The 24,593-nt window shown below is 35.5% G+C and overlaps 2 protein-coding genes across 4 annotated transcripts; both read right to left on the bottom strand.

The window, feature by feature from the left end:
• Nucleotides 1–3,261: 3,261 nt before the first annotated feature.
• On the bottom strand, nt 3,262–14,862 carry LOC110173848 (multidrug and toxin extrusion protein 1-like). Its single transcript, XM_055158192.1, has 16 exons — nt 14,669–14,862; nt 13,874–13,975; nt 13,724–13,792; nt 13,508–13,656; nt 12,762–12,804; nt 12,638–12,682; nt 12,477–12,574; nt 11,875–11,972; nt 8,592–8,773; nt 7,419–7,527; nt 7,263–7,338; nt 6,971–7,040; nt 6,765–6,897; nt 6,601–6,695; nt 5,705–5,759; nt 3,262–4,345 (listed from the first exon to the last, which is right to left on the bottom strand). The coding sequence occupies exons 1-16, from the start codon at nt 14,813–14,815 to the stop codon at nt 4,125–4,127; spliced, it is 1,692 nt and encodes a 563-aa protein (XP_055014167.1). The 5' UTR covers nt 14,816–14,862; the 3' UTR covers nt 3,262–4,124.
• Nucleotides 14,863–17,050: 2,188 nt separating this feature from the next.
• LOC110173854 (multidrug and toxin extrusion protein 1-like) lies at nt 17,051–23,372 on the bottom strand. Of its 3 annotated transcripts, none has more exons than XM_020939862.2 (16): nt 23,025–23,369; nt 22,566–22,667; nt 22,417–22,485; nt 22,027–22,175; nt 21,559–21,601; nt 21,384–21,428; nt 21,061–21,158; nt 20,467–20,564; nt 19,701–19,882; nt 19,410–19,518; nt 19,248–19,323; nt 19,104–19,173; nt 18,865–18,997; nt 18,633–18,727; nt 18,164–18,215; nt 17,051–18,075 (listed from the first exon to the last, which is right to left on the bottom strand). In XM_020939862.2, exons 1-16 carry the CDS (start codon nt 23,190–23,192, stop codon nt 17,846–17,848), a joined length of 1,719 nt encoding a protein of 572 aa, XP_020795521.1. In that variant the 5' UTR covers nt 23,193–23,369; the 3' UTR covers nt 17,051–17,845. The 3 variants fall into 3 exon arrangements, 2 of the variants coding, with proteins under 2 accessions (XP_020795521.1, XP_055014577.1); XR_008632861.1 differs by having other exon boundaries at nt 17,988–18,075; nt 18,633–18,689; nt 23,025–23,372; XM_055158602.1 differs by lacking the exons at nt 21,061–21,158; nt 21,559–21,601 and having other exon boundaries at nt 23,025–23,370.
• Nucleotides 23,373–24,593: the final 1,221 nt, after the last annotated feature.

Below are 24,593 nucleotides of genomic sequence, written 5' to 3'. Positions count from 1 at the left end.
ACAGGATGGCCCAAGGTGTTGTATGATACATATAAAATGAGTGTTACATAGGCCTAACCTTGATAAGATAAAATGAATTTTCACCACAAATTGGGCATAAGTGTGTAAACTTTATAGTGAACTCTGTGTTCTTTGCTCTGTTGATGTGGGGTTAGTCAATGGTGTGAGAGGAAACAGGAGATTGCATTCACAGTTTTACGTAGGCCTAGTTTTATGTACTGCAACACTTGAACAGGGGATCTGTCCAGTCACTAGGACTTTGTGTGATCTGAGGCCGCCTGGCTGTTCTTAGGCTTGTGAAGTGTCCAAACTGATTTCAGCCAGTGTGGGCATTCCATTGGAACATGTTCCATAAACTAAGAACACTGAGGTAACTTCTGTTATTTCTGTGGTAATACAGGAAATCCACTGTGTTTTTAAACTCCACACACCTTCTCTAGAATCATTTGAATAATTTCAGCCCTGGAATTTCCCATTTAAACAAAACGTAAAAGGGAACAGTTAACTTGAAAACAGATATAGACAAATACATTTTACTCAAACATGTACGAATGAAACAAAACACAACTATGTTTTTAGTAGGTAACATTGTTTTTCACAAGAGTCAATTTCATGTAATACATTCATGAATGTTTAGATGTTACTGCTGTTATCATTTTGTCATACTTACTTCTTAATGTTTTGCAGCACATGTCCATGTCCCGACTCTACAGATTATGCAGCATATTGAATATCTTCAGATTGACTATTACTGTTCATGTTGAACATACTGCAAGTTCACACATTCATGGCATATTATGATGTTTTTGTTTTGTTTTTTGTTTTTACAGATACTTAATATTGAACTAAAACATAAAGGAATCATGAGTTTACTGTCTTTAATGGAAACTGCAATACTGATCTAAATGGCTTAGTTCATTTAGGATATTTTTAGGGTTAAGATTTGCATTACAATCTGACCAGTTATTAAACAAGTGGGTATTTTGGCCATATCATGATTTTTAGGCATATTCTCCGACTCCAAGCTGTATAAACTTGAATTCTTATTGGATTTAAGTATATCTGGTGATGTGTATTTGTCTAACAAGTAAGGGTGTGGAGGGTGTAAGGAGATCAACACCCTATATCAAGGTGTGCAGAATTATTAGACAGCTTCTTTCCTCAGGCAAATGGACCAAAAAAGAGATTTAACTGACTCTGAAAAGTCAAAAGTTGTGAAAAGTCTTTCAGAGGGATGCAGCACTCTTGAAATTGCAAAGATACTCGGGCATGATCATAGAACCATCAACCGTTTTGTTCTAAGCATTTTGTTGAGAAAAAAAAGATGCAAATTAACTGCAAGAGATTTCAAAAGAATCAAACATGAAGCTATCAGGAACCCACTATTTCCAGTGCTATAATTTCCCAGGACTTAGCCTGCTTTCAGGTCAGCAATAGCAAAAGACACTTTGGACCTTATAGACTGCAAGCACCTTGCACTTTAAACATCTAAAACTCAAAGCACTTTAATCCCATACACATAAGCACTTTACATCAGAAAAAACTACAGCTTTACACTTTATTTTGTATTTTGCACAGCATTAGCACTTTGGGTTACCAAAATATAGGATTTAACTTGTTGTTTTGGGTTGTTTTATGTTTGGTTTTGCATTGCCAATTTTGGCTTTGGTTGTAATTTAATTTAATTTAGTTATATCCTATATTTTTGTCCCAATTTGTTGTGTTTGTGTACCTTTTAAATGCTATAGAATGAAGAGGTTACACACCTTTTAAGGCTTATGGAGCTCAACAGTGACTGTCAGGATTATAAGCTTTGTGGTAACTAATAACCACAAAGTCTATAATTTTATATAAAATCTGTTTCTGAAATATTATGAACAATTAGGTTATTAAAGCATTTGTAAAATACTTGTAATGTGCTTTTTGGACTTAAAAACACTGCATTATGGATATTAGTTGCCACATAGCTGATTAGCCTCTCTCTGATGCCTTTGAACTCTTAATATTTAATTTTTCAAAAACACCCTTTTAGAGCATACATTATGGTGTAAACAAGATATCTTATTTCTGGACATAAGCCAGCATATGAAGTGGTGTCAGATGACATAAAACTGATGCATGCGGATGACAGTGACGATAGACAAGCGGTTGGTACATCTACATTCTTCCAGAGCTTGTCACGACTAAGTTCAAGTACAGTAAATACTGAATGTAATGAACAAACCATAACTTGTGATTATGGTTTGGGCATTTGAGTGCAAGCTGTCATACTTTAAGTGGAATACAAGAGACACAATTATGACATAAGTCCACTGTAAGCTGTAGGGAGTTGGTCCTAAACATGTAAACCTTAGTCGTAGTAGTATGTGTTCTTAACCAGACTGATGGTGGTGTCTAAATGTTACTCAATTTATGATGTAGAAGACATGTTTAAAATAAGACTGACCTATATTTCAATAGCTGTTTGAGGGACTCTTCTCTCTCTAAATGAAGCATACGGTGACAACATCATGCTAACAAAAGTCTGTCCTAGACAAGCTGTTGAATAAAAGGCAGTTTCAATACAAGCATCATTTTCTTTGCACAACTGAACAAGGGCACTGCATTCAAGATGTTGTTATGTTGTCATTAGAATATTCAGTTAGTTGGAAAACCAGTGGAGATTTTACTATGCAAAATACTAGACTACATTTTAGAGGTAAGAATGGAATGTCCAAAAACAGCTAGTAACATGCACATTTTTTGCAACAGTGCAAAAAACATTTTTCCCCCCCATGACTTCTTTATACAGTCTATGGGAATAACCCAACAAGCTGCTGTAGTAACTTATCACACCACAGAGTCTGATTAGTTTTGAATGAATGCTAAATTTATTATTTAGCCAGCATCTTAAAATCTTCAACATTAGATAGTTTTTAGTTTAGTTTTTTAGTTTAGGTTTATCGTTATGTATCACTTGCTTATCCATACAGGTGAATTAAAAATAAAATATAAAATGATTGGGTTTGCTCTGCTACTGCTATCTAAAGAGCTACTCAAAGGAGTGTAGAGGTAAGCTAATACAGATTGTGACCAGCTGACAGAGAGAGGAGGAATAAAGTCCAAGAAGAAAGGAATAACGTTAGCCTGAAAACCCTTCAAACAGGTGGGACCGCAGGAAAGCAACAACATACAAAAAATAGTATACTGTGGTACAATATAGTAATTATAACATTTATTGGCTTAAGAATTCAACAACATTAAGAAACAGGATTTCATAATCTAGCAAATAAGTTTTGCACATGATCATTATTATAATTTTTTTTCTTTACATTTTCATGTATATTTTGCTGTATTGTATTTTGTTGCCCAACACACAAATACATATACGGCATACACATACATTCATAATCAGTGCGTTCTAGTCTAATTTACAGGAGTTACAGTTTTAATTTTTGACCCTCTGGTCAAAAATAACCCTAACAAAGTGGAGACATTTAAGAACTATTTAAAGTGCAAATAACATTCCATATCCAATGCACAATGAACAAAATATGTAGCGGTCTATGGTGTCATAAACTAAATGAAGCAAATGACATGAATAGCTTCTTCCTATTATTGTAAAAGTGCTCTCTGTAAACTTCTAAAATTCCTCTAATCTTATCAAAATACTAAGAAAGTGGCTGTGTTGTAACTTTGCAAGTGGTGACTTGGACTGGAGACAGATTTGAGTCACTATTTTGATGACCAGAGACTTGACTTGATAAAAAGATTTGGTGATTTAACTTGGACTTGAAGGACAGTGACTTGAGACATGACTCAGAGCTCGATTGTTTCAAGTTGTATAATGAATGGAAACAACCTGAGACTCACATGGGATTTGCTAAACAAGGACTTGGTCCCATTGCTGCAGTCAACATATGGGATATTTTTTTTCAAATTTCTTGTTTTTTGTGTGCCTCTTTAGTGTTGTGACATATAGCACTGACCTGTTAAATAAGAGATGATTTCAGACCAGCCAGTGGCCCATGATACCCTTCTAAGAATCTGACACACCTTCAGCCTCATATGATTCAATGTGTAATAGAGTGAGTAATTTCAGCAGTTTAACTAAGATGATTTGCGCAACTATGTAATAGAGTGAGTCATTTCACAAGTCTAATTAAGAAGATTTGAGCAAGTATACCCCCACATAAAATGAGCAGCATGATGAATAAAGTGAGCCCACGGCGTACAATGAGCTGTTTAGTGGACAGCCTATGTCCCACAATGATGCTGGGGGAGGTGGACTGTTCTTGAACCTGCTGGTGGTCATCTGGAACCGCATAGACTGATTCAGCAGCAGTGATCTCGGTTTCTTTAGAGGCTGGAAGATAATACAACGTCATATCGTCACCACAGCAAGTCAACTGCCTTTAATAATTTGCATAATTTATTTGGCAGTATATTTGGAGACCAATAACAATTATGCATGAAAGTACACTAGAATTCTGAAAAATTAAATCACTTATAATTTTACAAAATGTATTACAGACAGGAAAGACCACACCAGTGAAAAGTCTCTCAGCGTAGCCCGATCCCAGATATTAATGTTTTGAAGTGTTGCAAGTCGAATGTGTTCTATTGGATTTATTTTTTTCCTTTTACTCTTTGCTCCCTATTTTCATAGCACATTTAATCTCGATTAAAAATGTTTGAATGGCAACTGCAGGGTTCAAAATGAGATTAAAAAAAAAAAAAAAAAAATCCATATTAGGTTTTATAAATCACAACAAGAGCAAATTACATTTAAATGTTTAAAACAGCAAAGCAAACATGTTAGAGGGTGGGGGTGTGCCCACATCCATAAATGGCTCTAAATAAATTTGTTAAGTGAGCACCCACATTGAAGAACTTAGCACCCCCATAACTTCTCCACCCAAAACAGTTTGGCCCCCCTCCTGCAATAAACAGCAGAGGCCAAAACAACAGAGTGTCAGCTTCAGAAAGAGCCCAGCTGTTTGTCTGTGCTCCTAAGGGTTCAAAAACAACTTCAGTTTGAATTGGGGGTCATTTTATATTAGTCAGCTGTTTTAGGAAAAAGTCAAACCAAAGCTAGGTTACTATATTCATGCCAAAAAGACAAAGTGGCATGTGAGAGTGAGTTTTACTTGCCCAAAGTGAAACACTTAATAGTATAATATACAGAATATTATATATATATATATATATATATATATATATATATATATATATATATATATATATATATATATATATATATATATATATATATATATATATATATATATAGATATATATATAGATATATATATAGATATATAGATAGATATATAGATAGATAGATATAGAGAGATAGATATAGAGATATAGAGATATATAGAGATATATATAGATATATAGATATAGATATAGATATATAGATATAGAGATATATAGAGATATATAGATATAGAGATATAGATATAGAGATATAGATATAGAGATATAGAGATATAGAGATATAGAGATATAGATATAGAGATATAGAGATATAGAGATATAGATATAGATATAGATATAGATATAGATATAGATATATATAGAGATATATATAGATATATAGATATAGATATATAGATATAGAGATAGAGATAGAGATATTATATAGACAATTACATCGATTTTGGTCTTAAAATTGTTGCATCTTATCTCAGTTCTTTGTCACACTTTCAGTTTAACTTACCTATTTTGTTCATCTCTGCTTCATCTTTTATTGGGATACCAGCTCTAATCTGAGCCTAGACAGGAGAAAAGTTTGTTGACTGACACAAATTATGCTCTGTACTGTAATCGACTTTTAAATACTTGAGTACTTGCTTTGGCATTTTATGTTCATGATGAAATATAATAATGCTCATGTTTTGAAAACACACATTATTTTGCATTTAGTTGCCTTCCCTACCTTCCTTTTACTAAACAATGATACAGGTATGTTTTTAGTAGAACAATGTATATAGCATTGCTAAAGGCTCAAACAAGTCAATTTTGAAAACTGTGTCCTACACAGTGGCACCTGCAGGCGTATGCCTGTACTCACTGTCCTTACCTTGAATGTCCCCATTCGTTTAATTGGAGGTCCCAAGATATAAATATATAATAATATAATATAAAGGGCAGGGTTGTAAAACTATTAAAACCTGTTCTGTCTGACACTGCGTAGGCACTGGCCCTAAATGAGCACCGGGTCTCCTTTCCTGTTCCCATCCCAGCACGCACTTACAAAACAATTCCCCCATAGGATTATATTAAATGTGTATGCACAGTGAGACTTATGAAGCATGGAACAGCCTCTCTCATACAAACACCAGTCCAGAACTTAACTTATAACCATATTCAGTCACTGAACTGGGGAAACTGAATGAAACATTGCAGACATCAGATGGAGACGAGGAGAGCTAGAGAAAAGAGAGAGATACAGACCTCCAAAGCCCCATGTGTCATTTGTGTCAGGTGTAAGTGTGCAGACTTAGTGGAGGGTCTGTCACCCATTGGCTATGTGTACTTTCCCAGAAAATCCTGCAGGCACCCCTCGTCCTATAACATATTGTGTGAAAAGAAAATACATAGGTAGGCACTTACTTCCACAGTTGCCTGTTGCCAATTTAGTTTGCACAAGAAGGTTATGAAGATAGTGCTTTGTAAAAATACACATACACAAAGGCCAGTCCAAAATCCTATGACAAAAAACACAAGTAAATTACGCATCATAAAGAGACATACTCTGATAAAAGATAATTTCTTACCTATGATGCCCAACGTTGCAGCAAACATCAAAGATACTCCAATGGGGAAACCTACAAAGTAATAGCCGAGGAAGTTACAAAGAGCGCCAACTTTCTGTTTTCCAACTCCTCTTATGACACCTCCGGTCACACCCTGCAAAGAAATACACTCTAATTATGCACAGGTTCATAAAGAAGTTTGTTTGAGAAATTTGTTGGAATCGTACCGTAGTTCCATCACCTATGCTTGCAACAATAAAAACAATGATCACTTCAGACAGTCTGTCTAATACGTCTCTAAAAATAAACACATATTTGCATAATTAGTGATGAAAATGCTAGTAATGAAAAATGCATAATTAGCTAATGCTGTTGCTGTTGTGAAATCTGGGTTGCCAGAGTCTATGTCCAAAATCAACTTATTTTGTGAATATGACAGTCAGTGTTATCACAAGTTAAGCAGTGATTGTTGATAAGACTGAGAAAAGGTAGAAATGTGTAATTGCATTAGGAACTCACTGTTCTGTAGTGAAGACATATCCAATGTAATTCCTGATAGCAAGCATGAAAGCTCCAACAACACAGGAAATTAAGACTAATCACAAAAACACAAACATGTTAGATTTGTATCAAATGTAAGTCATACCTGTTCAATACTTCACACATTTCACTTACATCCACATACTATAGGAACTTTTGCAGACAGTTTTGCCTGCTCTGTTTTTCCTGCACCAAGTGCATTACCAACACGGAGACTGGCAGCAGCAGAAAATCCAAGTGGCATCTGCAAAACACAATAAGTCATATCGATTTATCAACTAAAGATGGAAGAAGACAAAAAAAAGTTTCTATGTCTAGGTTTGTCTATGATATTTTTCAAAATTTTGCCATTAAAAAAATGGCTGCTAATGATGAAAAAATAAAAAATTACAGGGGACTGAAAAACAGTCTGACTAAGCACTACAGTCTGAAAATCTGGGGTTAGAAAAATCTGGTTTTACATACGGCACTGAAAAAAACAAATCTGACTGCATGATCATGTTCGGTTCTGGCTTGAGATGTGACAGAGACAAAGAGTGGGGACAAGACTGATATCTCTCTCTATAAAAAATTCCTGAGAGATTTCAGTCTGGGTTTGTCAGGCAAAGGATGTCATAGTATATTACACACTCTCTCTTTTTCAAGGATACCTAGAGACTGCCATCTCAACCATTGTTATCTTAGCCTGTGCCATCAGAGGTATAATATTCCCTACAATAGAAGCATTGCCAGACTGGACTGTACTAGACTGGAGTGGACAACACTATCACAATGTCTTATGGGTTTATGTGTCCAGAGGCAGGGTCCCTTACTGATGGTAAATTAACTCCTGCCTCTTCAACTCTTGTCTATTCTTAAAAATAACAAAAGACCAAGTAGTCAAAACGCGTTGGCGTTACTTTTAATAAATTCACCGCAAATCAGAGTGCCTCTGCCATCATTTTTCTATTTTACGTCTTATCTATTCTTCTTTTTCTTTTTTTAAATAGTACATTTTATTATCCCTGTCGGGATCCCTCTGCATTTCACCCATCCTGAAAAGGATGGGTGAAATGGGCAGCACATGGGGCGCCCAGGGATCTATCTCTATGATCTTGTTGCTAGGCTTGATCTTGGTTTGAGGTTGATGGAAGAAACCAGAGTGCCCAGAGGAAACCCACCCAGACACAGGGAGAACATTCAAACTCCACACAGAAAGGCCTGGGTGACCCGAGGATCAAACCCAGAACCTTCTTGCTGTAAGACGTGCTAACCACTCACCCACCGTGCTGCCTCACTCTACCACAATAGCCTTAGTCTTGTGGTTACCATATAACATAGAACACCTAGCTCGTAGACCACACTTTGTGTCGCCAGCTCCAGCTCACTGATGACACCAGCCAGAAACCCCCCGAGTTCAAACATCCACCACTCCAGGCAGAGCATCAGCATACTGGGGATGGCCATCTGTATGAAGGACCCCCACTCCTGCAGACATTCAAGAGACCAGCCTGTGGAAATACCAACAGATTCTCCTCACCATTAGATCATGTAAAGTTGTATTTAGCTTAGTAATGAAAACAGTTATAGCAAAATAGATTATATTTTGGACATTTTAAATTGCCACATTGATCTAAAATTAGTTAATAAAGGAAACTAACTCTCCTGCCTGACAAAAGTTCCTTAACAGTTTACAGTTTTTTTTTTTCCATCTTATTTATCTATTGAAAACTGACACTTGAAAAACAGCTCACACAAAATCCTAAACAGAATTTTAGTTTTCCTAAACAAAATGTAATCTCAATAAAATGCATTTTTACATTGAACTGATCAAAAACAAGTTTTACCATCATAACTCTGAAACTCTTATCATGTGTTTTTCTGTGCTCTTTCATTCATTTGACAGAGCAGCTCAGAAGTTTTAGTCCTGCTCTTAATGACCACAGAGCATCGCTGGTTTAGTGCAGTCTGCCATTGGGGTTCACATTTTGGATATATTGATTTGTGGAAAAGCTTTGCTTTTTTTTGTCTAAACCTGTCTGTATTGTATTGTAGGTAAAATATAAATGTACACATTATACATTGCAATTTTGCAGTATTTCATAAAAAAATATTTGTGCCTTAGAAAACTGAAAAATGTTGGAATAGCAAATACATCAACACTATATATATATATATATATATATATATATATATATATATATATATATATATATATATATATATATATATATAACCATATATATATATAACCAGCTGCTATATATAACCAGCTGCTATATATATATATAGCAGCTGGTTAGCTCAATTGGGAAGTCACTGGACTTTCACATGGGAGACCCGGGTTCAAATCCCCCCTCTGACGGGGCAGGGGGGCAATGAGCTAACCAGTGTGGGTCCTTGGGCAAGACCCTTCGTGCTACTGCCCACCTCATACAATGATGAGAGAGAAAGAAACGTATGACATGCCGGCTCAGACGTCGCCCGGCCAAACAAGGTCTGCATCAGGTGCTGGGGAACCAGGGCACCTTGATGAAAAATGGGCTACTGGAACACGGCGGAAATGGGCGAGATGCGAGAACAAGGCTCTGTTGGAATGCTACTACTACAGTAACCCTAGGCAGAGGGGTTACATGAACAGGAATGTGGGAGAAATGGTTATTACGATACCCACAGTCCAAGCTAACGGCCAAACAACTAGTAGCTCAGTGTTCCAACATCCACAAACGGCAACTGCTATCACAACTAGAGATTGATGAGGTACAACACAAATGCCACGGCAAGGGGGAACCAGTGTGCCAGGTCAGAGGGGAGTTGACACCAACTCCCCAACCAGAGATTGGGTACGAAACCCCAATAAGTATCACGCTGAGCGAGGCAGCGACTGACCTGAAAGATAAGATCATGGCCCGAATGAACACAAGGCAACCCCGATGCCGGTTACAGAGGCTAAGTGAAGTACCATCTGAAAGTCTCCTAGACGATGTGAATGCAGCACTAACAGTGATCCCTACCACAACAATCACTGAAACCAATGAGCTGATATACACTTCAGCAGCAGTGATCCTAGATGTGTTGGGGCTATAAGAGCAAACCATGGGAGCCATGCGATACAATACCCACCATGGCAAAGACGGTTAGAGGCTAAAATCAAGGAGGTGCGGAGAGAAGTGAGCCAACTGTCAGAGGCCCAGAAAGGTGCAATGAAAAAGCAAGTGCCCAAGAGGTACAACCAGTTGCCCATACCTGAAGCACTCGAAACTGCCAAACAAAGGCTCCAAGCCTTGGCCAGCCGCCTAAAGAGGTACACACGAGATAACGAGGCCAGACGAATAAACCGGCTGTTCGCAACACACACACGCACACGCACACACACTGGATTTTACAGTATTTTATGTTTGAATCAAATGAATAAACTAAACCAACTTTCAAAAAATGTGGTTACACTGTAGCAGTTACTATCTAAACTGTCAGTCTCTAAATGAAAACTAATATCTACTCTCATCTCTGCTCAAAATTGCTTAAATAGTAACTAACCTGTTCTTCTGTCTATCAGTTATTACCAACGATAACTGTATGTGTAATAGAAGGAAACACTTAGATATTACTCATTGCCATCTTAGATAATAATTAGTAGTAGTGCAATTTTCCTTCGATGAAAAACATGGGCTCACAGTTCTTTCATAAAACAGTTCACTTAGAAACACATGTTCAGCGAATTCACCTTGTTTTTTTCAATATTACAGGCTTGTTCTCACATGCCAAAGGACGTTGGCCCAAAGTCTGACACTTAAAATATAGAAATTTAAACATAATGGCAAAAAAAAAGCTGTTACCAAAGTCGAACAACAAAGGATTTGCCACATGAATCAAAGGGAGAATGTTCATTGTTAATGTATTAGCTATTCCAACATGTTTCAGTTTCTTTCAGCGTATCTTCGGTCACATACTGCAAAAATCATAAATTTTTTTTTTTTTTCAAATTGCTTTCACACTAAAGTCAAAATTTTGTCATACATTCCAAAACCTCCCACTCAAGGAGACTACACTCCAGTTCCAGTTGACACAAAATCAGTCTACTTTTTGCAGAACCTAAGACACAATGATCAACTATATTTAAACACAGACAACATGTTTCAATTTTCTGCATGTGCTGTAGTCTGTCCACTTAAATCCTGCACACTCTTAACAAAGTCCATAGACTGAAGACACAAAGGACTAAACTGAATACACAGGAATCACACTATGAAGATATATTATAGACAGACACAGAAGCAGAAACATGAGACTTCTGCAGTGAAAACCAGTTTGGACAAGGTTTTCATTCAGACACTTTGAGATCCAAATCAGAAACAGTTCCCAAAAAGATTTATATATGAATAAATATGTTCTGTTCATAGTTAACTTTTTCAAACATTCTGAATTGTTTTGTGTCTTCTGAGCTGCAGTGTCAACACAGAGTTTTGATGGGAGAACTTGCTTGGAAAACTAAAATTCTGTTCAGGATTTTGTGTGAGCCATTTTGTAAATGTCAGTTTTCAATAGACAAACGTGTCAAGACGACTAAATTAAAACTGTAAGCAGAACATGCACTACTATATTCTACACCCACCTGACCATGTTTTTTTGTGGAGACCTTTTGCATAAATGTAAATAAACAAGAAAACTGCCATGAAATATTGACACATGGCATTGGCTGCTGCTGACCCCCTGCAAGAAAAAGAAGACAGTGAAATCGGGCAAAATCCGACATTCAGATATTCTTCTCACATCAGATATTCTGGATGCATGTTTACTAGTTTGTGAATATCTTTTATATTACTTTTTGGTAAGTATGTGCACCAGATTTTTAAAGGTGTTTTATCTGATTTTTACAGTTGTTAAAAAGTAAATTTTACATCGTTTTCAGAGGTCCAAAATGATTTCTCACTTAACTTATGCATTCCCAGCACTCTGTTCATTCACCGTGATGAGTTTATAAGCACTTTTCACTACATTCACTACAGACCATAGCGAAACATAAGATTCACAAATATTGAACCATATCATAAGTCCTAACTAAGTCCTAAGCACTTCTTTGTGATTGAATAATAATAATAATAATAATAATGCCAACCAAATCTGCTGTCAGTTAAACTGCAGATTCCATATCATATGAATGCATACTATATTTATATTTATTCTATGTAAGTATGTAGCAACATAAATACTCACGCAACACCAAATTTCAGAGGGAAGAGTAAGATATAGTTCATGAGTGCATTTACAGCGTTACCAGCTGCTCCTACGAAAACTTGAGGCCAAATAATACCCTGTAATAAACAAGATCATACCTGAAATTAATCATCAGAGTGAAATATTCTAAAGGCTCTTACCTGGTTTTGTAGATATCTCACTTGAAGTTGATACATAAAAGAAGCCTGTGAATTAATAAGAAAAAAATTAAAAAATATATACAAATTTAGTCAAAAATTAAGTAAATTAGGGGTACAACATTACCGGTAAGGATGGCAAGAAGACGTTAACATAAATCTGGGCTAACCTGTGTTGAATTAAAAAAGAGTTTAGTCACTATTTATTAATAACAATGTGTATAATAATCATTATAATAAATACAAATACAAACAATATTGATTTAAATTGTCTGTGGTTTGAAATATTTAAATAGCTGTTAACTTAAGTATTCAGTGTTTATGTTGAAGTATGACAAAAGTTAAAAATAATTAATTAATTAATACTTAATAATAATTTTCACTTATGTGAAAGTATTTCTTTTTTATGTAATAAGGATTGTGTCTGTGATTGAATAGACTCTAATACTACTTGATAACATTACTGTCACTACAGCTACAGTTTAAACATTACATGGTCTGGGCAGTAGTAATTTCAGACAAAAATTAACTTAAAAAGCTACATATGAATTTTTACAAGTGTGGGCCTGTATGTGTTGGAGTGGAGAAGCTTCAACAATTCTAAATAATTAGTATGATGTGTTTGAAACTACCACTTTCACGACAGACTCATCAAACTTAATTTAAGCAAAGTATAACTATAGGTGCGGCTTTAGTGGGGAACAATGTTGTAATAAGATGGTTAAAATCTCAGAAAGTTAAAAAAAATATATATATATATATAATATATATATATATATATATATATATATATATATATATATATATATATATATATATATATATATATATATATATATATATAATGTTCTTCAAGCATTGTTGAAAACTTACTTGGCCACATTTGGACTCTGTTTGACAAGGAGCAAAAGAACTTCTGTGTTGAGGAGGATGGCTGCACATGGAAAACAGGCAAGTAACAAGATCAGCACCCCCCTCTGTAGAAGGACCCCTACCTGCTTCAGGTTACCACTCCCATAAGTCTACAAGACACAGGATGAAACCGTAAAATGATGGTTATGAACAAAGAAACTTTTGGTATTGCCTTACCTGAGATATAAGAGTGTCACAGGTAAAAGACAAACCTGTTCCAACTGAAATCCCAGTGACATTAATGACCTGCAAAAAACAAAACAACAACAACAAAACTATTAGGCTTACATATTTGGAACTGAATACAATTATTCAGTTTTCAATTACCGAAATTGCCAAAGCCACACTTGCAAGTTCAGTTTTCCCAAGGTGACCAGTGAAAGCTGTACTGACAAAGCCTGTCAGAAAGATCATAGACTGGGCGATAATCTGAACAAAAAGACAGCAATACTTAAAGATGCATCCTGTAACTTTTTAGTAGAGAGTACACTTGCTTGTCTTGAGGAGATGTTATTTCTGTTCCTGGAATTTTTAACAGTAGGGCATTACGTTTATCTGCCTCCATGTGGACAAGCAGGTGGCTCCATCCTACATTACAGGTCAGTAAAGGCGAACCGCACAGTCAGAATACACTTCAAGTTATTTTGTGCAATAAAAATAGCTGTAATTGCATAAATAAAATAACTTTTTAACAAGAAAATGTTCTGTTTTCATGATTCTACCTGCATTTTTTCATGATTCTACCTGCATTTTTTACTTATTTTAATTATATTAATATATAATTTTACTTATAACTTTTAAATTATTTCCATATTTTCATAAAAATAGAAATAGCCAGAATGTAGAGAAGCGCGACTGCTAAAAATTGGCAAAGTTTTCGTGAGTTTACGCCATTGTTCACTTGGTGAAAAATGGGTGAGTTGGTCTCAAGAAAAATAATAAGAACAATATTCTGATATATGAGAACAATGTTCCGCCTTTTTAAAAAAAAAAATTTTTTTTTTTTTTTTTTTTTTTTTTTTTAGCAAATAAAGTATAGCCCACATTTTCAGAAAGCAGTGGCATAATTAGTCTACGAGATGCTAATTGCCCCGTATATAGTAAAGAAACAGACTCGCATACCACCGGTCCGGCCACTTTGCACAGCTCCAAGACTTCATCCCTGTACTCGGCCGGGATAGAGCGCTTCACCCGCTTCAGACACGACCCCTCGTCCCCGGCCTCTTCGCCTGGCTGGTGGTCGTCATTTTTTATCTGACTTTTAGTCATATTAACAACGATGGTTACACAAAGCTATTAGAGCTTCCACAAGATAAGACAAGTTAAAAAAAAGAAGAAAAAAAAAAAAAAAAAAAAGAAAGAAAAGAAGAAGAAGAAAAAAAAGACGCACTTTAAGTTCAAGCTAACTGAGGGAGGATTTACGCAAGTGCCGGATAGCCAATCATAGTCTTCTGTTTCTTTTTTTTTTTTTTCTGTTTTTTTTTTTTTGCGTGACTCTGCAAATTTTAGTAAATTATAGCCTCCCAGAGAAAATGACAGTGTTCTGTAGATACAGCAGGCTCTATATTGTTTATGCATTACAATTTGTAAATAAAAACAAATATATCTCCCAGAAATACTTCTCTCACAAACTGCTGTGGCCTGTTTTATTTTAATCATGCTGAGTAAAAAAACAAAAAAAAAAAAAAAAAAAAAAACACAAAGCCATATTTAGTAAATGTAAATCAATATTACCTGTAAATAAACAGATATATTCAGGTATTTAGTGCAAATGAAATTATACCAGTGTTGTGATCAAATTTTTATTCAAGTGTTAGTATTTGCAGTTATACATATTCATACATATTATACCAGTGTTGAAGGCACTAGGTATTTCCCCCTGTTGTTTTTGCATGTTTTTAGGTTGTAATCTGAACCAATGCAGGCATATAATTTATCACCCTTTTGAGCTCTCCAAACAAGAAGCACGAGGGAGACGGAGATAGGTGGCCAAACTACCAGTACATATATAAGTTTATTTTCTGCACGCATTTGTATTTTACTTTTAACAAGAGTCCCATTCAGACCAGGAAATTTGTGTCTAAATTCAAACAGAGTTTGAATTAACACCATGTAAATGCTATGTACCGAAATGAAATAGTGCTGTAGTGAGCCTGCTGTTATTTGACCTCCACTCCTTTTTACACACATACACCTGTATTGCTTCACATTCGGCATCAAGTCTGCAGTTACATAACTTGTATTATGACACTGTAGCAGACTTGTTAATTTTTGTCAGTTGAGAGATTGTATGATCAGTGCACATCTCTTACGATTTGCAGCTTTTCTGTCCCAAGACATTATTATTATTATTATTATTATTATTATTATTATTATTATTATTATTATTATTATTATTATTATTATATAATGTGCTCTTAGAGGTATGAAAAAGAGACTTGCTATGACAGACCACGCCTCTTTGAAACCTCCATAAATCAATGATTCGAGGTGGTGTAACACTAGTAAATGATTCGCATTGCCTGCACGTGCTGATACACGACTAAGTTACATGTTTGGCCAAATAATAGTGGGGAGTTTATTTTGCTTTTTGATTGAATTTGAGAACCAAAACATAAAATGGAAACAAAATGGCTTTCACATTAAGAGCAAATCAACATTATAATTGTTGTTGCCAATAAAACCAATAGCCTATAAACAGACCAAAAGCACACTGAACTATTAAACTATTAATTAAACTATTATCCTAATCTGAATACATGCATATATTTAGACCTTACGATGATTAGGAGGAGACAAAACATTGCAGACCGGTCTGAACAGGCTGCATGTCTTGTGCTGGTCGCTCCTATAGAGGGAGCTCCAACAGTATGGTTCATGAGCTAGGACTGTCCGGCCTGCCCGACCAGAGCAGGATCAGAGCAGGACCTAGGTCTTCTGAGGCATAGTCCTGGTTCAGTCCAGGTTAATTACAAATTCTGTCAGGAGTTTGTTCTCATAGATTTTTGTGATTATTATTATAATAATATATATATATTTTTAAACTTTATATAGGCCAAACAGTTTTGTGTCTCATTCAGGGCATATGTCAGATTGCAAACTGCCAAACATCTCGCTCTCTATCCCAAGCCTAGGCCACTTCACATTTGTATCACAGCGCGATGGAGTCTCCCTGCCTCTGCCCACAAATAAGGACCCACATTGCCTAGCTGGGTAGAACGTAGTAGAAAAGTAGAAATATGAAAACAGCGCTCTCTAATGTAAGGTATGAAAATACACGCACTTCCAAGAAAGACCCTGGAAAGAAAGTTTATTTTACGAAAAAGAGTGATGACGCCATAGTTATACATTAATAAACCTTTAAATTGGCAAATCTTTATATAGTGCTTTTGAATACTATTTCAGTACAATTGGTATCTGCAATTGATTCTGGTCATTCTACTTCCTGATTGGATAATCATCTTAAGAATCAAAACACCAAATAAAACATAAATAGCATAGCCATCATATTCAAAGTTGTTGTAATTAAGAATAAATCAGCATTACTTTACAAATGTTGTTACAAAAACTCTATTTGAAACTTGTATCTGGAGATATTTCAAATTGTTACATACAGTTCCTTAAAAATAATCTGTTGGCTGCTACATTTTTGCATCAGTAAATTTCTTAATTCAGTGAGAGTGGCAAAGAAAAGAAATTCAGTTTAGTCAACTGGACAGAAGTTTACGAGTGAAAACGTTTTGCTACTCATCCAAGTGGCTTCTTCAGTTCCAGCTGACAAAATTTTATTTTTTTTGCTACTTGGATGAGAGTTAGAGAGATACTTTATTGATCCCAAGGAAAATTCAAGTTTTGCATTTTTATTCTGACCTGCAGAAATAAGCCTAAAAAGCAGCACATTTTATTTCTGTAAAAAATGTCATACAGTAGGGCAACAGTTGTTCTAGTGCATACTGTGATTGTATAGGCAATATTCAGAATACCAAGATAAAGAATTAATGATTATCATTCACATGAAACAATTGGTTGAAATGTGCAATTAATTGTATCTATAAATCATAAAGGTACACTGTGACAGACAAAGACACACACACTCACACATTTAGAATTCATATATTCAAACATGTTTTTACATGACAAATACCTTTTCATCTTTAATATGTTTTTGTATGAAGCTTCAGCTGTAAAGAAGAAACTATCAATAAGAATATGAATTTGCTCTTCCACAAGTCTTTAAATGAGATTGTATGTTGTGTGGTGTATTCTTTGATGCTCCAACTGCAAACAAACACTAGTTAATTAGTTGAATAAAGTCATTAGCAGTTCACTGGTGGTGATCCCAGAAATCAGGATAACCATCATGAGCATTAGTGTGAGTGATCGCCGTAAAACCAGCGCCCTCTTAGGCAGAATGTCCCCCACTGTGGTTGTAGTGGTAAACATCTGATTGTGGGAAGGTCCCTCCTCTGTCTCCTCTGCACACTGTATAGAGGGAGCAGTGCCCACCCCCATATGGATCAGATCTGAGTCTGTTGTAAAAGAAAACAAATAGAATAGAATGTTACTAAAGCATTCATACTCATTCATACATAAATGAAGAGGACAATTACTGGATACCTTCTGAGTTAGACTGTTCATTTTGCACCTGGATGCCAGCTCTCTCAAATGCCTGCACAAAGAAATGCAATGCCCTGGTTTTATCTCAAAACACCTTGTAGTTTTTTTTCCTAAAGGAAGAGTATGTGGCCTGCACTCATAAAAGTAGGAACTGCAACTGACAAAATTGGTTGCATGTGCCTGTACTTTTAGGACAGACTTAAGTTCTCTGCCTCATGTGAAACTCATGAATTCACTCACTGAGCTGGCTACTGGGGTTTTGGTAAGAATTCAAATCAAAGTGAGAGCCCTTTGTTTCTAACTGGTTTAAGTCATAGGATCTGGTCTACCACACATCTTTAGACAAAGACAGGTTATGTCTTCCACACATACTCCCTTAAGCAAACAGTAATTTGCTTTCCATTTAATGTATTACTGAAAGAATTTACATGAAAAAACAAAAAACAAACAAAAAAAATTTATACAAGACCTCTTTAGCAGCTTTTGTCCAATCAAGTTTGTATAAAATTATGATGAAAACAGTGCACTGCAGGAAGACACAGATGGTCAGTCCAGTCCACATCCCTGTTAGCAAAATGAAACAATAAAAAAGTAGACACATCCAAACCAAATAGAAAAGCTCAAAGTTCAAGCAGAGTGAATACAACACAGTGCAACAATGTCACATCTTTGCAAGCATATTTGCATTAGAATGATCTTACCCATAATGCCCATCTTGGCTGCGAACATTAAAGACACACCAATGGGAAAGCCAATGAAATACAGGCCCACTAGGTTACACAGAGCGCCAATCAGTTGTTTCCCTGCTCCTCTCAGTATGCCAGCAGCCACACCCTGGAAACAAGAAAAGAAATGACTGAAAAGAAAGAAATGAAAAACTGTAACGAGCAAAATAAAAATAATAAGAATAAAAATATGACAAATATTCAAAGATTCTTACTGCTGTGGCATCCCCAATGTGCATGAAACCAAATAAAAGCATGACTTCGGACACTCTCTGAATGATGTCACTGAGTAACAAAACAGAAAGTGAATATGATGTGACAAAAAATAACATATACTACAATCGATTGTAACTACTCACTGCTCTGTGGTAAAAATGTATCCAATGACATGACGGGCCAGGCTGAGACTAGCTCCAACAAAACATGCACATATAACTGTATAGCAGAAAAAAATTATATAATATAAACCAACTTTTCACCTGTTCAGCATGTAATTAGTGGTTAAATATGGTAGTTCTTACATGCACAGATGATAGGCACCTTGCAGGAGAGCTTGGCTTGTTCCACTTTTCCAGCACCAAGAGCATTTCCGACTCGTACACTCGCGGCTACAGAGAAACCAAGAGGGAACTGGCAGTAAAAAAATAAAAAAAAAAATAAAATAAAATAAAAAATAAATAAATAAATATATATATATATATATATATATATATATATATATATATATATATATATATATATATATATATCATCTATGCTTAATGACAGCAACAGCCTAAAAACAATTTAAAAATGCGGTTTAAAGGCCACACCATATAAGCCACAATGCAAAGTTGGTATGCAATGGATTGTGCCCCAAGTTCAGTCTCGCTAATGATCCCAGCCAGAAATCCTCCGATCTCGAACATCCACCAGGACAAACATATCATGAGCATGCTGGGGATGGCCAGTCGAACAAACAGACCCCATTCTTGAAGGCAGTCCATGGACCAGCCTGTGGTGTGAAAAAGAGGTAATATAAAGTATGAACAATATATTGCTATAATTAGTGCAAATAGGGTTGTCAAAAATATCCCAGATACTGAAACTAAACCTAGAACTGAAACTAATATAAGACTACTGTTTACATCAGTGATCTTTTACTGGGTCAAGGCTGTTCATAAATGGTACATCGGATGTCTGCTCTAGAGCAAGGTTATCACAACCTCTTGATTCTTACAGCTTGGTTTTTATATTAGTTTTTATAGTATAGTTTCGTGATGGCTCTGTTATCCTATGTAGGCCTTGTGCTCCTCATATAAGTCTATTGTTTATATTAATCCTAGCTTGTTATTCTCCTGATTGTTGACCCAAGCATGGACTGATCTGTTCTCGGATGAGACTCCTTCGTGACAACTTTTCAGTTCTTTGATGTTTGTATTCTAGAAATTCCACAACACTATCTAGTTATTCAAACTCCTATTTTGTGTTGAAAATGATGCTGTATTGTCTCAAGTTAAAATTGTCATTATTTTCCTTCCTATGAAAATCAAGCTTGAAATTTTAATATTGCACAAGTACATGCAAAATACAACTGACCTCCCCATGTAGCTTTGTGTAGTCCTCTCCATATAATGTATGCAAACAGCAGCAGAGCCAGAATGTACTGTGAGATAGCATTGGCAGCTGCAGAGCCACTTCAGTAATTTCCAAAACATAAAAAATATATTAAAACATTTTTAATTATGAATTTTTATAATAGAGGTTGCTACGTTCTACTTTAACTCATCGTGCCAAAACCAAAGACAGGCTGAAGCTGAAACAAAGAATAGGCTATATGGCCAAGCTCTTCACTCTAATAAAGCTATGAAATTAATCAAATTTTAATCAAGTCATTTTTAATTGTCAACATCCGGGGGTCTGTAAACATTGTAGTTTATAGAAGGGTTCAACGAAGAAAACTGATAATTTTTTGTGTTAAAAGGTGCAGTCTGAAAGTTTATTTTGTGTATGTTCAGGGAACTAAATTGCATGCTATTTTTAATTTTGTTAATTAATACTAAATATAACAAAATTAAACAGTTAGTCTTAGCAGGAGTACCAATAAATATATGTTGTCAGTATGTTCACAATATAAATTTAATGTAGTTAAGTAAAGTTCTAAAATATTGTCTTTGTATTATGAATACTCACGCCACACCGAGCTTCAGAAGATGAAGGAAGATGTAATTGATAATTACATTGAATATGTTTCCAATTGCCCCAGTTATGACCTGTGGCCACATTATTCCCTGTAAACACCAGTATTCATGGGTTTTAGCTTACTGTTTATTGGTGCCATTTTGAGTACTTTTCACCATTCAAAAGAAAGCAATAACATGCAACAATGGATTTTCTGGTTAAGATTTGCTTCAAAATGTGCCCCATATCAGACTAAAACATTAAGATGATCAAATTCCAGAAGACAGGCTATAGAGTGTACAATATGGTGATAAATATGTCTGGTAATACTGTACCTGATTTTGAAGGTACTTCCCTTGCAGTTGATACATAAATGTGGCCTGCCAACAAAGATAAAAACAGTAACTTAATCAGCTATTAACAAAGAAAACAAACACAAAAATAAGTTCTTCACATAAATGACCAACAAATAGCTATTCAGCAATATGTGTTCAGGAACAATAAACTCACCGGTAGAGCCGGCATAAAGATCTCCACATACAACTGTGAAAGACTTTGTAATAGAAAAATAATATTAATAATGTTAATTGCATTCTTGTGGTTAATCAAGAGGTTTGTATGAATATTGGGCAGTAGTGGATGCCTATTTAACTGATGGTGATTGATGGTACCTCATTAAACCCTGCAAGCACAGTAGACAGTAAATTATCCAAACTGATTTAAAAAAAAGATATTAGGATCAGGATAAACTCTAGCACGGATGTTTGTTATGCAACTGGTCAGTAGAGAGATTGTAAGATAATTTTTAATATAATTAGGCAAACATAAATATTTAAATAACAGTATAGTAGTAAACCTTAGTAAACCAGGTTATAAATACGTCTTCCACCTCTGACTTTAGCAGGCGCTCAGACATCAGGAAGGAGGAAGCTTATTTGTATGAAATAGTTAATGAGAGTTCTCCAAACATGGACTGACCTGGCAACCTCCGAACTCTGTTTAACAGCGAGCAGCAGGGGCTCAGTATTGACCAGCATGGCCCAACATGGGAAACAGGCCAATAACAAGATCAGAACTCCTCTCTGAAGAATCACTCCCACACGCTTCAGGTTACCACTTCCAAATGTCTGTGAAAAACATGTGCAGCAAGTGCAGTATGTAACTTTTCAGGTAGAGAGTCTGATACCTGCTTGTTTCACTGAAGATGTTATTATTAAAAAGAATAATAATAATAAAATACAAATATTTTCTGAATAAAAATCTGAAATATTTTAAAATATTATTTACAAGTATTTTACAACCTCTCCTATTTAACATTTTGAACTAAAAAGCTATGCACCAGTAGGATTCATAGTTTTGTTAATTTACCTGCGATATAAGAGTGTCACAAGTTGCAGACAAACCAGTGCCAATGGAAACTCCACTGACATTAACCACCTGGGTATAGGCAAGAATTAGGCTAGAAACTCAAGAAAAGGAAAAAGACAAAGAGAAACTAGAGAACAATATATCCTTACAGCAGCCGCCAGTGAGACTGCAGCAAGCTCAGTTTTTCCTAGATGGCCACAGAACACCATACTGATGATACTGATCAAGAAAACCATCATCTGCGAAATCACCTGCAAAAAAGGAATGTGATTTAAAAACAGAATTTAAGAAGAGCCAGTTATACTGTACATTTATACCCCCTAAAAAGGTTATTCTCTTTTTATTATGTTCACTTTGCGTTCTCTAGGCTTTCATTTAAGGCGAGACACTGTAGGTAAATTGGAAAACTATTTGAAACTTCGCCTGTAGTTTACTAGAATAAATATAAGAAAAGTGTATTACAAGGTGCCATGTTTTCATATACAAATAAAGTATTGTATGTGTAAAAAAAAATCACATATTTGAGACACATAAATCTAAAAAAAAATGTATTGAGCCAGACTGTAGGCCGAAACTAAATGTTATTTGGAGGTTGACAGAGTTCTTACCACAGGCCCCGCTAGTTTGAGGACTTGTAGTGCCTCCTGGCGGTAGTTCAGGGGGACACAGTCAGCAATCCTCCGCATGCTACAACCGCAGTAGCCTTTCTGATCACTGGAGACGCATTCAGGTGCTCCTTCTGTATACGGGACATCTGATCTTTCCATTAGATCCATTCCGTAAAATAGACATAGATACTGCCCAGTGAAGCGGATGTAACACAGGAACTATCGCGTGAGCTCCGCGCAAAAAAGAACACTCGAAGAAGCTTGTGATTTGAGCTGATCGAACTGACGTAAGGACGTAAGGGCAGGCGGAGGCAATGAGATTTTTGCATTGTAACCATAAACAGTCTGATTACATCACTTCTTTTATCTGAAAACATAGCCTTACCATGTCGCGTCTGTAGGCAGCCTGACCATAGAGCTCCTCCCAGTGGACAAAAAAGTGACAACATGCTTAGAGAAAAATATTAAATTCTGTCTCTTATGTATAGATTCAAATACGCCTATTTCCAGTATAGTAATGAAATATATTTAGTTTTTTAAAGGAACTTTATGTAGCCTGTCGTAGCCTATCTATGTACTGCAATCATAACCACATACGGTCTATGATCATAACTGACCCCGGATTGCCAGCGCCTTAACCTACATGTAGACACGTTTTTCTCACTCTCAGGCCATGCATCACGTGAAAGCTCAGTACCTCCAGAATTCATTTACAATGCTATAGAGGCTGTACTAGCGCTGATTAATGACTGACTTCAGGGTTTAGGTATTAAGGAAGTGGTTCACATCTGAAAGTACTTTTAGATTTTAACCAACAGTTTACTGGTAGGATAAAGAATCAAAGCACCACATTATACCAGAACTTGACCATCATATTATCAGTAAAAGCAATATTTAATTTGAACATGTCAACCATATATCTGGGGACACAGTTATCTCATGTTTATTGAATTTTAAATAAACTACACTTAAACTTAGAATCAAAAATAAGTTTATGTCTGTATCATTGCATATTGCCCCCATTGTGGAGAAAGTTGAATTTTTGATGTTACAGAATAGATAATAAACTGTGAACACTTTACTGAAAAGATGAAATAAAAGTAGATATGAGCCAATGGCTTTAATAGTGTAAAGCATGACAAACCAGGAGACATCAACATTCAGTAACAGTAAAATCCCTGATAAAATAATAATGCATTTATGACTTACTGCAGCATGCTTTGTGAGCCCAGAAGATAAGGACAAAACAGATTTGCATATTTAGGCCTTGAAAAAATCATTCAAGACTATACAGTAGCATGAACAGAAACTATACCTCATGTAATATGTCTTAACACAAATAGCCACTGCTCAGAGGTGGGTAGAGTAGCCAAAAACTGTACTCAGGTGACTAACCTTACTTCAAAATAATATTACTCAAGTACAAGTACAAAGTACTGGTCCAAGAAATTATTCAAGTAAGAATAAAAATGTAGCTGGGAAAGTGACTCGAGTCGAACTTAAAGAGTTAAAATGTCAAGATATAACATCTGATTTAAAAGTTAATTAAATTAATTTAGTAATTTAAAG

The sequence above is a fragment of the Boleophthalmus pectinirostris genome, unplaced genomic scaffold (genome assembly GCF_026225935.1).
Source record: "Boleophthalmus pectinirostris isolate CB_2022bp ecotype Guang Dong unplaced genomic scaffold, ASM2622593v1 HiC_scaffold_22, whole genome shotgun sequence".
NCBI classification, from domain to species: domain Eukaryota; kingdom Metazoa; phylum Chordata; class Actinopteri; order Gobiiformes; family Gobiidae; genus Boleophthalmus; species Boleophthalmus pectinirostris.
The sequence above is the reverse complement of the archived record's forward strand: the minus strand, read 5'-3'. Positions and strand labels throughout refer to the sequence as shown.